Source organism: Cnephaeus nilssonii, assembly GCF_951640355.1.
Source record: "Cnephaeus nilssonii genome assembly, chromosome: 20".
In the NCBI taxonomy this organism is placed as follows: Eukaryota; Metazoa; Chordata; class Mammalia; order Chiroptera; family Vespertilionidae; genus Cnephaeus; species Cnephaeus nilssonii.
The window spans coordinates 3,985,862-4,001,441 of NC_137091.1; the positions used below are offsets into that span (position 1 = coordinate 3,985,862).

Below are 15,580 nucleotides of genomic sequence, written 5' to 3' on the forward strand. Positions count from 1 at the left end.
GTATCAGGGCAAAAACCAGTCAGCAAATAATTACAACTCCTGTGGCTCTGGATATTATATATTTTAAAGGATTATTTCTACTCTATATTTCATTGGTCTAATTAAGTTTATTTTTTTTCCTCCTGCTTAAAAAAATGATGCTTACCCAAAGTTTCGTATTTGGAGAAAATTTTATGTTACAATGTTAATTTTTTTTAATGTAGCAGGATATATTATACTAGAGGCCCGGTGCACAAAATTCATGCACAGGGGGCGGGGGGATGGTGTACCTCAGCCCAGCCTGCATCCTCTCCAATCTGGGACTGCTGGCTCCCAACTGCTCGCCTGCCTGCCTTCCTGATTGCCCCTGCTTCTGCCTGCCAGCCTGATCACCCCCTAAACACTCCCCTGCCAGCCTGATTGATGCCTAACTGCTCCCCTGCCAGCCTGTTTGCCCCTAACTGCCCTCCCCTGCAGGCCTGGTCACCCCTAACTCCCCTCCCCTACAGGCCCGGTCACCCCCAACTTCCCTCCTCTGCTGGCTTGGTCACCCCTAACTGCCTTCCCCTGCAGGCTTGATTGCCCCCAACTGCCCTCCCTTGCAGGCCTGGTCCCTCCCAAATGCCCTCCCCTGCTGGCCATCTTGTGGTGGCCATCTTGTGTCCACATGGGGGCAGGATCTTTGACCACATGGGGGCAGCCATCTTGTGTGTTGGAGTGATGGTCAATCAGCATATTACTCTTTTATTAGATAGGATAGAGGCCTGGTGCATGGGTGGGAGCCAGCTGCTTTGCCCTGAAGGGTGTCCCGGATCAGGGTGGGGGTTCCCTTGGGGTATGGAGTGGCCTGGGCGAGGGGCCTGTGGTGGTTTGCAGGCTGGCCATGCCCCCCGGCGACTCAAGGGGAGGCCCTGGTATCTGGGATTTATTTATCTTCTACAATTGAAACTTTGTAGCCTGGAGCGGAGCCAAGCCTTCTGTTCGCTCCGTGGCAGCAGTCATTTCTGTTGGGATTTATTTACCTCCTATAATTGAAACTTTGTAGCCTGGAGTGGAGGCCTAGGCTGGCCAGGGCTGCAGAAGCTTGGCTTCCTCCATCGCCGGGGCAACCCTAACCTCCTGCTCTCTCCAACTCGGTGGCTGCCACCATTTTTGTTGGGATTTATTTATCTTCTATCATTGAAACTTTGTAGCATTGAGTGGAGGCCTAGGTCGGCAAGGGCAGGCAGAAAGCTTGGCTCCCTCCATTGCCAGGGAAACCCAAGCCTCCCTCTTGCTCTCCGTGGCCGCAGCCATCTTGGTTGGATTTATTTGCATATTTGCTCCTGATTGGCTGGTGGGCGTGGCTTGTGAGTGTAGCAGAGGTATAGTCAATTTGCATGTTACTCTTTTATTAGATAGGATTTACAATATAATTATCACTATATCACCAAAACTTTTATTTGCATTAAAAATAAATTATAAAGAAATAGAAATCTAACTGGGTATCCTATATAATAAAAGCCTAATATGCTAAGTGTCTGGTCGGCCTGTCAGCCGTTCAACCAATCAAAGCATAATCCTACATAATAAAATGGTAATATGTAAATTACCATCACTCCGCTACGCCCACGATTGGGCCAGCAGGAGGCGCAGGGGGCGGGACTCAGGGTGGCCGGGGTAGCTGATTGGGCCAGCAGGACGCTGAGCTCGCGGCGCCACTGGCGCCGCGAGCTCAGCGTCTGTGAAAGCCTCCACCGCACCGGAGGCTTTCGGAAGGCCTGGTGCACCAGCGGATAGACAGCCAGCTCCCCCGCGATCAAAAGCCAAAGCGGGGGAGCTGGCTGTCTGTCTGCTCCGGCACAAGGCCTTTAGAAAGCCTCCGCCGCGCCGGAGGCTTTAGGAAGGCCTGGTGCACCAGCGGATAGACAGCCAGCTCCCCCGCGATCAAAAGCCAAAGCGGGGGAGCTGGCTGTCTGTCTGCTCCGGCACAAGGCCTTTAGAAAGCCTCCGCCGCGCCGGAGGCTTTAGGAAGGCCTGGTGCACCAGCGGATAGACAGCCAGCTCCCCCGCGATCAAAAGCCAAAGCGGGGGAGCTGGCTGTCTGTCTGCTCCGGCACAAGGCCTTTCGAAAGCCTCCGCCGCGCCGGAGGCTTTAGGAAGGCCTGGTGCACCAGCGGATAGACAGCCAGCTCCCCCGCGATCAAAAGCCAAAGCGGGGGAGCTGGCTGTCTGTCTGCTCCGGCACAAGGCCTTTAGAAAGCCTCCGCCGCGCCGGAGGCTTTAGGAAGGCCTGGTGCACCAGCGGATAGACAGCCAGCTCCCCCGCGATCAAAAGCCAAAGCGGGGGAGCTGGCTGTCTGTCTGCTCCGGCACAAGGCCTTTCGAAAGCCTCCGCCGCGCCGGAGGCTTTAGGAAGGCCTGGTGCACCAGCGGATAGACAGCCAGCTCCCCCGCGATCAAAAGCCAAAGCGGGGGAGCTGGCTGTCTGTCTGCTCCGGCACAAGGCCTTTCGAAAGCCTCCGCCGCGCCGGAGGCTTTCGGAAGGCCTGGTGCACCAGCGGACAGCCAGCCAGCTGGTGCACCAGGTGCATGATTAAATCATGCACTGGGCCTCTAGTATGCTAATGATATGCTAAGGCCGCTCAACTGCTCGCTATGACGTGCACTGACCACCAGGGGGGCAGACAGTCAACCTTTTAGCCCGTTGCTATGATATGCACTGAGGACCAAGGGGAAGATCCTCCTACTGGTAGGTGAGCTTGCTGCTGGGGTCCGGCCAGCCGATCAGGACTGAGCAAGACAGGCTTGACATGCCCTAGAGCCCTCCCACATCCCTCTCTGGCCCCAGTCGTGCACCGGTGGGGTCCCTCGGCCTGGCCTGCATCCTCTCACAATCCAGGACCACTCAGGGGATGTCAGAGAGCCAGTTTCAGCCCAATCCCTAAGGCCAGGCCGAGGGACCCCACTGGTGCACAAATTCATGCACCAGGCCTCTAGTTAATAGATACTATCATTGAATAATGGGAATGTGGATTGATATTAATTTCTTTTATTTCTTCTTGTTTAACTTTCACAATTTCTATATTTGGCATGTTTCCCTTTAAAATAGCCAAAATGATAGCCCTGGCTGGGTAGCTCAGTTGCTTAGAGCATCATCCCCATACAGCAAGGTTGTGGGTTTGATCCCCAGTCAAAGCACATACACGATCAACCAAGGAGTGCATACATAAGTGGAATGACAGATTGATGTTCTCTCTCTCTCTCTCTCTCTCTCTCTCTCTCTCTCTTAAATCAATAAAAAAAAATTTGTTAATTATAAACTATGTTTTAACAATAGACATCAGTTTATGAACCATGGAAAAATGGTTGACTACAAATTGATAGAAAGTACATACCTAACCTAGCATGTACAACTTTTAATTACATGAGTAATATATAATTATCTTAGAAATGTTAGAAAATAAAAATATAATAAAATAAAAACAGCAGTGTACAATTTTTCCAAATCTGTATATCAGAGGTAGAATTTTGATGAAGATCCTTTCATACTTTTTTCCATGGAAATATATGCACACATTTGTTTTCTTGCAAATTTATTTTTTAACAAAACAGTGTACAATTATATATATTGTAGTTAACTACCTTTTTCACGCAACACTATGTTGTGTACTCTCCTTAGTGTCAGTAAGTACAGGTCTAGATTAGTAGGTCTTTCATGGTCACATAAAACTGGCATTTGGAAGTACCACATTTGATGTAACTAATGCCCTGTTGAACATTTGCATTGTTTTCACTTTTTTGAGATTATAATCAATGCTTCGGTGAAATACACTTATAGTTCTATTTTTAAAAAATATTTTCATTGATTTCAGAGAGGAAGGGCAAGGGAGAGAGAGAAACCTCAATGATGAGAGAGAATCATTGGGCTGCCTCTTGCACGCCCCGTCTCGGGGATCGAGCTCGCAATCTGGGCATATGCCCTGACTGGGAATCAAACCATGACCTTCTGGTTCATGGACCAACACCCAACCACTGAGCCACACCAGCTGGGCTAGTTCTTAAACTATATATGTATACTAGTAGCCCATTTGCAGGATTCAATCCTGCAAGCGGCCGCTTCAGCCGCGTGCACTGCCGCTGCCGCTGCCGCTGCCGCTGCTGCAGCCGTTGTGGCCACCACACCTGCACCCGCGTGCGCGCTGCTGCCGCCCGCCGCTGCAGCCCCGCCACGCTCCACCCCGCCGCGCTCTGCCCCAACCCCGCCGCGCTCCGCCCCACCACGCTCCACCCCACCCCCGCCACGCTCCACCCCCGCCGCGCTCCGCCCGGCCGCGCTCCGCCCCGCCGCGCTCCGCCCCACCCCCGCCACGCTCCACCCCCGCCGCGCTCCGCCCCGCCGCGCTCCGCCCCACCCCCGCCGCGCTCCATCCCCGCTGCGCTCCGCCCAGCCGTGCTCCACCCCGCCGCGCTCCACCCCACCCCCGCCGCGCTCCACCCCCGCCGCGCTCCGCCCCACCCCCACCGCGCCCCACCCCCACCACGCTCCGCCCCGCCACGCTCCACCCCGCCACGCTCCACCCTGCCCCTGCCACGCCCCGCCACGCTCCGCCCCACCCCCGCCGCGCCCCGCCCCGCCACGCTCTGCCCCGCCCCCACCGTGCTCCGCCCCGCCACACTCCGCCCGGGCTTTCCCTCTGGCAGCCACCTTGCTTTCCGCTTTTCCTCCCTCTTCCTTCTAAGTTGTCTTCAGTCTTCACTCCTCCTCCCTCAGCATATGCAAATTAACCGCCATCTTTGTTGGGTAATTTGCATACTCACCCTGATTGGCTGGTGGGCGTGGCTTTGGCTGGTGGGCGTAGCGAAGGTGCGGTCAATTTGCATATTACTATTTTATTAGGTAGGATATATATATATATATATATATATATATATATATATACACACACACACACACACTCACACACACATATAGATATACATACACACACACACACACACACATATATACCATGAAGAATATCAGTCATTTTACTGAAATGCACTATTTCATTTCCCTAATGGGAAGCTACTATATGTGCTCCTCATTTTATTAGTATTCTTATATATGTAACACATAGACATTTGTATGTAAAAGCCTTAGGATGATTTGGGATTTAGTAATAATCCAAAATAACATGCAGTCATGTTTTCACATGAACGTAGGAGATGGAGACGTCCCCTCCTCCCGAGGACCAGAAGGACCTCTCACCAGAAAGGGAGATTGCACCAGAAACCGATGTTAGTATGCCAACGGCTTCACATGTTTTCGAGGCATGTATTTGTATCAAAATTATTTCAAAAGGCTTAATTTGGTTCTTAAAGACTGTTTTTGTAGTGACATGGATCAGGAAATTATAGCATTGGTCTTATTTTTATACTAGTAGCCCGTGTGCACGAAGATTCGTGCAATAGACCTTCATTCACCTGGCTGCCTGCACCAGTTTTCTGCCGGCAGCGGGGACCCAGGCCTTGGCTGTGGCCACCGCCTTCTGCCTTCTTTCAGGGTCGGGGCTTGGCCCCGGGCGGTGGCCTTGGGCTCGGCCGCACCCAGCGTCCCTTCTACCGATCGCAGGAGCTGACCCCCAGTGGTTTCCTGCGATCCATGCAGGCTCCCTGCTGGTGCCCAAGGCCGGGAAAGCCTCGGGCGGCTTTCCTGGCGTTGGGCTCAGCCGCACCCAGCATTCCTGCTAAGGATCGCAGGAGCCAGCCCCCTGGTCGTTGCCTGCGATCCGTGCAGGCTCCCTGCTGGTGCCCAAGGCCGGGAAAGCCTCCGACCGAGGCTTTCCCGCCCTTGGGCTCCGCCACACCCCAACGTCCCTGCAACGGTTTCCTGGTGGGCGTGGTTGGTGGGCGTGGCTTGGTTGGTGGGCGTGGCTTGGGCATAGCGAAGGTGCGGTCAATTTGCATATTTGTCTATTATAAGGTAAGATATTCTTCCTTGGAAAACAAAGATAAAAAATATGACAAGTGTAATGGCTACAATTAAACTATTACCATAATGTGAAATAGACATTTGAATTAATGTAAAATTTATTTTGAAATTGATGTATTTTTCATTCTTGGTTTATAATTAGATTTTCATTTATCTGTATATTTTTATTTGAACAACTTAATTATTTTCAAATGAATCATATATATAGCATGTCTGTATATTTAAGTCTCAAGTTATTATTCAAGTGCTTCAGCAAAAATGCTGCAAATATGATCTAATCAATGATAAAAATATCGGCGTGCTCTCCTTTCTCCAGGCGCCTCGAGAAAGCCTTGTCGGTCAGGGGAGAGAGCACACTGGGCACACGCAGCCAGAGAACGGAGGCGATGTGTCCCTGCTGTCCCAGGGCCAGCTCGCACAGCCAAGTACGACTTCTTCCGAAGATGAAACAGAGATCACCGAGGAACTGGAGCCGGAAGGTGATTGTTTTTGAGTTGACAGTGTTCTTTAACTCTTAGCTTGATTTAATAGTATGCCTCCTAGACTTCTTCACTGAACAGTGAGCTACTTCATGACACCCGTTTCCCGACAGAAGCGATGGCTGTGGTTCAGTCTCAGCCGTGCCAGGTGTCATGGCCTCTCTCCCATTTGCACTTGGGGCCCCGGCAGAATGCAAGTGTTATTGCTGGCCATGCCCCCAACTTGCATTTTAGGTGGCTTTATGTTCTCTTTGGATCATTCTGGAGGGCTTGACTTTTTAAAAATTAAAAGTAAGAACTCAGACGCAAAAAAAAAAAGCTTACAATGTGATTTAACTTATATACACATATTGAAAAGGCAAATTAATCTATAGCGACAGAAAGTGTTCAAGCCATTGCCTGGGGAAGGGCCAATGGGAAGAGATGAGGAAGGGAAGAGATTGCAAAAAGGCTTGAGGAAGCTTTGGATGATGGGTACGTGTGTAATCTTCATTATGGTGATGCTTTCATGGGATTATATATGTAAAAATACCCGATTTTGCACTTTAAATGGGTGTGCTTTATTGGATGTCAATTTTACCATAATAAAGCTGTAAAACATTTTTAAATGTTTTTAAGTAGTAAGAATAACTTGATTCTTACACAATATTATTGGTTGGAAAACATCTATTACCCTGTCCTCTTTATTAAAAAATTATTTTTAAGTTCATATTAGAACAAGCATATATTTTTATTTCCTTTGTTTCTACTAAAACTAAACTTGGAATTTTCAATTATTTTTTCCTTTTTCTAAAATATAATGTAAATATAAATATCTTTTCTGCTAAAAGAGGTTCAGATATGATTATCATATTGTTCCTTTAAGTTTGTCCTTATAATGTATGCTCACTTCTCTCCATTTAAAGGTATAAATGTAGCTGGTTTAACCGATTTAAACCGCTGAAATTTTATTTTGTAACAGATGAGGAAGATAGATCAGCTTCTGACAGTGATGAGTGTATCATTCCAGAACCTGTCTCCAAGAATATCCCGCAGGTCAGTAACTGATGCCAATTAGAAATGTGCCGAAATAAAGTTCTTTTCCTTCATAGCACTTCAGTCTTCCTGTGTGAACACCTTAAGGCAAAAACACTGCATCATCATAATCTTATTCGAGTGCTCATCTCGTATTAAGAAAACTTCACTTACAGTTTCATTATAAGGGCCTGTAGCATCCAAGCATTATTTTTGTTTCCATGTTAAGAGCACCTGCCATCCAGTAGCTTCAAAGGTACTTGGTAAAAACAGTTGATTTCCCTGACTTCTTTTCAGAACCATTGTACAAGGATGCATTAAATCAAACATGAACTTGAAAGAATTCAAAATGTGACATGGCTTTTAAAACTAGAATCACGTGTAAATGTGAATTTATAGACTCTTCATATCTAAGTATGTCTATTGATAAACTGTTAAAGTTATTTCATTTCTGCTAAAAAGTAGTATGTAAACTGTTTTCTTTCTTATTACTTCTGGTAAAGTAACTTGTATTACTTTGCTACAGCTTTCCACAGCTTCACTACCATTCTAAAATGTGATTTCACATCATGGTTTTAGATGATAGCTCAAATGTGTGTACATCATTTAAAGCCAACATCTGCTCTATGCAATGATTTATGCTCAGAAGCTATTAATCAGCTCCCATGTGCATTTAAAAATTCCACTTTTAGTAGAAGGTCCTGACCAGTATCTTATGTTAATAGGTGAAATTTAGTATTCTTAAAGTTTATATCAAATACAATAAAATAAGATACTCTATATATAGAGGAACGGAACTCAGAGGTCATCATAATGGAGAAATGTAGCATTTTCTACTGATTATACCAGGGTTTCTGTGCGCTGCTTTAGCAAATCATTTAATATGAGTCATGGAACTTTTTTCTTTAAAGATTGAAAAAGTGGTACAGAAAAGTCCTGCTATACACTTCTCCCAGCATCACCGATTATATGTATACATATGTATGTATGGGTTTATATACATGCATCCTTACATACATAGATGCAGTAGGTGCAGGAACCATTCCTCTTTGCCCCTAAATACTTCAGAGCAATAACGTAATACTGTTACCGGCCTACGCTTCTTGAACGCTCACGGCTTTTCCTGGCCTGGTCAGGATCCAGTCCCTGCCCCGTTAGCCCCCCAGTCCATAACGGTTCCTCGGCCTTTCCGTGCTGGTCTTTCATGGCACTGACGTGGTTAAGGACACAGGCCATTCACGTTGTAGAGCATCCTTCAGTGTGGAAGAGGGCGGCGGCGTTTCCCCGGCCGGTTCAGGTTGCGCTGTGATAGGAACGCGTCAGAAGCCTGCTGGGTCCTTTCAGGGCAGCGTGTCCGCAGGCACAGGGTGTGTGTGGGCTGATTCTGGAGGCGGTCAGCTTTGGTTGAGGTACTGTGTCATAAAACCTTCGTAAGCTTAACAGTATTTGTGGCTCCACCCCTTCTTAGTCTCCTCTTTAAGAACTGCGTCAGGTAGAAATCGCAGGACAGCGGTGGATCTCTCCTGGGAAGGAAGGCGTCCCTGAATGGTACCAGGGCTAAGCACATCCTATGTAGTATGGCCTTTAATTCTCGCGATTCTTCACTCGCAGCATCTACTGTGTCATAAAAGAAGCAGTCTCTGGCCTCAAAGAATTCACAGTCTGTAGGGGAAGCACAGTTGCAAGTGCATGGTGGTAGCACTAAGAGCGTGGATGCAGGTGCTGGGGAGCATCAGGGGACGCCTAACTCAGCACGGGGACCCTCATCGGGGTGACTTCCTAGGCTGGGAAGGTTGGCCCAAGTGTGGACAGTGATTGGCAGTTGGTGAAAGCTGAGGAGGGTCATTGGAGGCCAAAGGAACAGAAGCAGGAGATTTGAGAGGGTGCGGAGCATGGCTCCTGGGAATTCAGTGTGGTCTCAGGAGGTGCGGGGCCCGCGCTCATGTGGGGGTGCCCCGGAGTGTACTGACAGGCAGGCCGGAGCAGAGCACGGAGGCCTCTCTCTGGGGCCGAGGCCTGCTCTGGGATTCCAGGAGCAGCCAGTGACGATTCCTAAGGGAGGAGGAGGATCCCTCGTTGACTAAGTGATATTTAATGAACATTTACTCTGTTCCCAGCCTTACTCTCCAGACCAGGAATAACGTGGGGAATAAGAGAAGTCAGTTTTTTGCTCTTGTGAAGTTTACACTCTTGAATTGCATTTAAAAGATTCTGCTATCAGTAATGTAAAGAATAGACTAGAGGCACAAGACTAGTTAGGAGTAATTAGATAGCCCTGCTCTGTGGTTTTCCCCACTTTATAGATTTTTTTTTAATTGCCTGTACCCTGATAATATCACAACATTGAGACTAGAGGTAGCGTTCTAGACAAATAGCATCCATGCCAATTAAACTATGAACTTGAATTATCTACTACCCTGTGTAAGCAATTTAAGATCATTCAAGGTGTTTGTTTTTTTCATGTTACAGAATCTGACAGCTCATAGTTATTTCTTAGAAATGTTGATCCTTAAGAGGAATCTAACAGATTTTCCAGGACTTAGACACATTACTTGCTTCTTCCTCTTTCTTCATGTCTGTGATGTATAATTAATCATAGATTACTTCATTTTGTTTCATTTCATTTACAACATTTATGAGCTTCACTTTGTCAGAATGAAATGCCTGTCCCCTCCTTTCCTTTCCAACGTGGCGTAATTAATGTGAGCATCATTTTTAACAGGCTGCATAAAGTTTAGTGCTGGATTAAATCACGTCATTAGCATAATGTACCACCCAGTTTGCCCCCATCTCTCGTCATTTCCAGGACATCAAAGTGGCACAGATACCAGTGTAATTGGGCCGTGCTGGCCTGTCAGGTCCCGTCAGCCTCACGGCCGCCGCTGCTACTAAAAGGCTTCGAGGCATGATCATTAATTGGGGGTTGGCAGGATGTCTGAGCAGTGTGAAACTTTGGACATTTCTCCATCAATATTTTATTAATTTGAATAACCAGAAGTTAACAGGATCAATTTGATGTATAATACATTGATTAAAAGCCTTGCTTTAGATCCTCACAATACTAGTACAGTAGGTATCAAAACTGAAACTTTGCATCTGTCATGGCATTTGAAAAGAAATTAACGCTCCTTCTTTCACATGACTTCCGGTTTTACATTTAAGCCAGGCAGCTTCCCGTTCTCACAGCTAAATGTGCCGCCATCGGCTCAGGCTCGTACAGGGTGCCCACAGGTGAGGATGGGCGATCGCGGCTGAAGCCAGCAGGCTCTTCTGTGTGGTGTGTTCACAGATTGCTCTCTCTCCGCTGCTACTAGAGTGGTTTTATTAAAGCTGCCACGTTCAGTGGGACTAAGTTGCAATCCCCCCTCCCCAGACAGCAGGTTCTCCGAACAATCCGAGCTGGCATTTCCAGGTGACTGCAGCAAGGACGGTCAGCAAAGTGTGTTGTAAAGCTTTGAAAGGCAGAATGCACACCATCACATGCTTGGAGAATTCATGTATTAAAAATTACTCAGTCTCTTCAGAATCAATTATGATATCGCATCAGTGGGTAGAATAAGCCCCTTCCTATGTGCTACACGTCTTAAGCTAGATAGAGTAGGTTTCAAAATATAGTTTAAGTAAATGAAGTGTCCAGTTACCTTCCTGTAGTAATTACTTTCAAAACTATTTTTTATTGCCCAGCCGGTGTGTCTCAGTGATTGAGCATTGACCTGTGAACCAGGAGGTCACAGTTGGATTCCCGATTAGGGCACATGCCCGGGTTGCAGGCTCGAACCCCAGTGTGGGGCGTGCAGGAGGCAGCCAGTCAATGATTCTCTCATCAATGATGTTTCTATCTCTCCCTTCCTCTCTGAAATCCATAAAAATGTATATTTTTTAAAAATACATTTTTTAATGTTTTGCAACGTTGTTATCTTTAATGAACCCCATGGATTTCTCTCCATAGTAATATACGCTAATCCTTTTAACACACGCATAATACTCCATCGCATAGCTCTACCAGTTATTTAAATGAGGCCCGTTTGATGGACCCTTAGGTTTCTATTCATTTGTGCAAATAGAAACATTTCTGGTTAAAATGTTATTTATAGGTAACATTTGACAGATATCACCTGAGAATTTGTGGGAGCTGCCACTTCTTGGGCTCTGCCCCTGACCTAATGAATGAGAGCCTGTGAGCCTGGGGCCAGCAGTCCGTGTCCCCTCCCCTGTCAGGCCACTGTGGGTGACGGTGAGGTCTGGGAAGCACACCGCGAGGGAACAGCAGTGCTGCCACGGTGGCTGCACATGAGAATGACCTAGGGGGCATCTTTATTTTCTTTTCTTAAATTTGTCTTCATTGATTTCAGAGGAAGGGAGATGGGGGGAGAGAGAAACATCAATGAGGAGAGATAATCATCGACTGGCTGCCTCCTGCACGCCCCACACTGGGGATCGAGCCCGCAACCCGGGCGTGTGCCCTGACCGAGAATCGAACCGTGACCTCCTGGTTCATAGGTCAACGCTCAACCACTGAGCCACGCCAGCCGGTTAGGGAGCATCTGTAAATGCCAGGGCCCCATCTCCACTAGATCAGTTGAGTCAGAATTTTGTTTAAAGCTCCCCAAGTGGCACTGTGTGCAGCCAAAACCGAGCACCGCTGCACTGCGGCGCCTGAGCTCAGTGACAGCGGGAGCGGGCAGCCCAGCACACTCACCTGAAACGGGGCGGGCCTTAAATGCCCTCCTTCCTGCACAGGGCACCGCCGCAGCGAGCAGTCAGGGCTGGACACGTGCCGTATCCCTCAGGTGCGTGAGGACAGGGGCACACATCCCCGCCATTGCTTTAGGACGGTGGTAAGAGCTTCTGTAACCTGCTGCCCACTGTAGACGCAGTCACTTGCAGGGTGTAAGGAGACAGTCACACTGTCCCCGAAAACAAGCACTCTTCACCCAGCACCATGTCCATCTCCGTCACTGGTGTTTCGGTGTTTATTTATTTAGTATCTTTTAAGGGAACACACGAGAAAAGGTAGGTTCCTGCCACTGATGAAAACTGGGTTTGTTTTGTTTTGTTTGTAAAAACATTATTACCTCGACAGTTGGCATTTTTGTTTACTCTTGTTTCTCCCAAAGAGCTATTATTTTGAGAAAAAACAAAGACTTTTCTAGCAAAACTTGTCTGAAGAGTGGACCTGGTTCCTAATAGGAGGAAGCTCCGCAGCCTAGAGTGACATCCAGGGGCCTTGGAGTCTCTGCAGTGACTCCGCCCCCCCTCCCCCCCTTCCTGAAGTAAAGACTTGCATTCATCACGTGTCTCCCTCCCCTGTGTGCACAGCTCTGCCAGTGCCTCGGGGAGGGGGTTTGGACCAGCTGTTTTGAGCTTGCCTTAGAACCACCATGGTGGTGAAGCGTAGAAAGCAACGTGCTGTTCCAGTCCTCGGCATCGGAAGCAGGCGGCACCATTTCGCTGTGGCAGGACGTCGAGCACCCCCTTCCATTTCCAGTTGTCTCTGTGGCTCTGATATCGAGTGCCAAGTCCTACACTGCAGCTCCTGTGGGTAGGCTGTGTGCTACTTGCTGGCGCACACACGTAGTACATGAAACATTTTAAGGTGATAAAAGTAGTACCGTATAAATTCATGCAACCATTTGGGAAGTGATTTGCTAATCCTATAAAACTGAATCTTATATCTATCACCCAGCAGTTCTCCTAGAGCATCACTCACATACACAAGAAAACATAAAAGGACATTCAATGCAACCTTGTTTGTAATAGCAAAAAATGGTGACTTAATCGCTCCTCAGTAGAGAAATAAATGGGCTATAGACTATATATGCAATATAAATGGAACTCTATACAAAAGTTATATGAGATAGATTTTAATTATAAACATGCATAAATCTCAAAAATATGGTATTGAGGGGGAAAACAAAACTGCAGAATGATGAATAGAGGATGGTACCACTAATATAAAATCTAGAAACAAAGCAATACTATATGTTGCCTATGTCTATACACATATGCAGTGGGAAACATGAAAGCATGTTGGGGAATGATACACACCAGTGTCGGGCTAGGGGTTAGCTGTGGGGGAATGAGGAAGGGAGGGGAAAGGAATTGGGAGGTGAGGACTTGACCTGTATCAGAAATATTTATTCTCCAACAATAGCAACAAAAAGGTTTTAATCAGCTGCGGCAAAAGGGTAACATCTGTTTAAGCTGCTGAGTACTTGAATGTGCCACATTACTTCTATACTTCATAATGTAAACAGTTAAAGAAATACTCACTCATCATAGAAATTTAGAATGAAATAACCGTCCCATGAAGTCTCACCATAGTGACGGAAACGGACTGCAAGCCCTTTGTGTGGGCCGCTCTCCGCTAAGCGCCGTGTCTAAGGGCTGTCCCGTTGAGTTCTTAGAGCCCTGCCCTCCCAGCCTCCATGGCTGCTGTGCTGGGGGACACGACAGGAAGACTTCAGCACGATGCCCTCAGTACAGCATAAAAAGTCTGAGCACGCCTCTAAACGCCCACGCGAACCCTACGGGAAAAGACGCCTGAGATGTGAATAGCATCCGGCAGGAAGCAGCAGGGGCCCTGAGCCAGCATCGTGAGAAACACAACTCTTCCCTGCGAGTAATACCAGCTGTCATCACGCTTCTCGATCATTCAGTCACGTAGCGTGGAGTCCATCTACACAGACAACTCTGAGCACGTCGCATGCAGTTCTTATTTGAGCGACTTCGATGGCTGCTGCTTATCACGCCCCGAATTCCGAAACGCTGTTCTCACGTGCTGATGTTGACATCCTGCTAACTAGGGCTAACGGCTGGTGAGCAACACAGAGACCCCCGAGGTGGCCTCAGTACCGGGTCGCAGGCATCGCACTCACAGGAACGGCACAAAACGGGAAAAGCCTGGAGCCCGCACCCTCGGTATCGGAAGGTGCGAGCGCCCCGTCGAGCTCTGACCTGGCGTGTGGCCCTCGTACCTGAGCCGGTGTTACTGTGCGTCTGTCTGAGAGGGCTCTGCTCAGTCACTGTCATTCGAGTCAGTATATTGTTCCCCCTTCCATTTCTGCTACTGGAATGTTGTTTTTTCATTTTTTTATTATGAAAAAATTCAAACATACAGAAAAGTTGAAATAATAGTACCCTACCACCTAGATTTTACCGTATTGACCTGCCTTTGAGATACTTTTATTCGGTTATGATCTAGAAATGCAAGACGTCTGCTTATTTTGCAGCAGTTAATAATCACTCACTAATACCTGCAGCTTCACGAATTTCTGGCAATATATAAAAGACACTTTAAATATGTAGAATATACTCAGCCTTTCTTCACTCTATCCCTTTAAGTATTTATTGAGAGCCTACTATGTGCCAGATCCCAGGAGGATGTTGAACAGCAGATGAGTAAGATGGTCCCAGCCTCCGAGAGCTCACAGTATATAGAGAGGCAGGTGTGTGGTGACCGGAAGTGCGGGGAGGGCCCCGGAGGAGCAGCCGGCTCTCGGAGGTCAGCAGTCTCTCTCAGGGAGCACCTGCGGCCCGGGGCCTCGGGAAGTGGAATCTTGTCTGATGGAGAAGATTTCAGGGCAAAAGCGAGCACTGTAAGCAGCACACAAGTCTGGGAAGGGCTAGAATGTAGGTAATAGGAAGGTTTACAAGCAGAGGGTGAGTCTGATTGGTTTTTAGAGAATAGTTGAGGAGAGAGAAGCCAAGATGGCGGCGGAGGTGAACGGCTGATCTGTTGCCTCGCATGGCAGTTTCGGAAAAACAACTAAAAGATGGACTGGTGAGCGCGGCGACTCCTGCTCGCGTCTCCCCAGGCCGGGCGGCTGCTACTCTCAGCCAGCACCGCAGCCGGGGCCATGAGCTCGTGGGCGCCGCGGCAGCTGCTGTGGCGGCAGCCGCGGACTCGGCGCAGCGGCTCTCGGTGAAGGAAGAGACCATCTTTCTGCGAGACGGGCCCACCCGCGTCACCGACCTGGCCCAGCTCCCCACTGAGATCCTCGGGGGCCCCGGAGACCGCCAACACCGACTTAGAGGATTCTTAAGACTTCCTGTCTTACACTCAAGTCCTCTAGCCATTTTGAGAGAGGAGAACTAAGAAGGCAGCGAAGTCAAACAAAGGAACTTCGCGCACAGCAATTTCAAAGTTAAACAA

The 15,580-nt window shown here is 48.1% G+C and overlaps 1 protein-coding gene across 7 annotated transcripts in view; it reads left to right on the top strand.

Annotated features, from left to right (window-relative positions):
- The window catches only part of RPGRIP1L (RPGRIP1 like), an 86,938-nt gene that overhangs the window by 54,906 nt on the left and 16,452 nt on the right, over window positions 1-15,580 (top strand). For 6 of the 7 annotated variants that reach the window (XM_079759883.1, XM_079759881.1, XM_079759887.1 and 3 more), the window contains 3 exons: window positions 5,164-5,271; window positions 6,249-6,411; window positions 7,373-7,446. In XM_079759883.1, the coding sequence (XP_079616009.1) occupies window positions 5,164-5,271; window positions 6,249-6,411; window positions 7,373-7,446 (345 nt within the window). The remainder of the gene's footprint in view (window positions 1-5,163; window positions 5,272-6,248; window positions 6,412-7,372; window positions 7,447-15,580) is intronic. The other variant, XM_079759885.1, reaches the window with a different exon arrangement.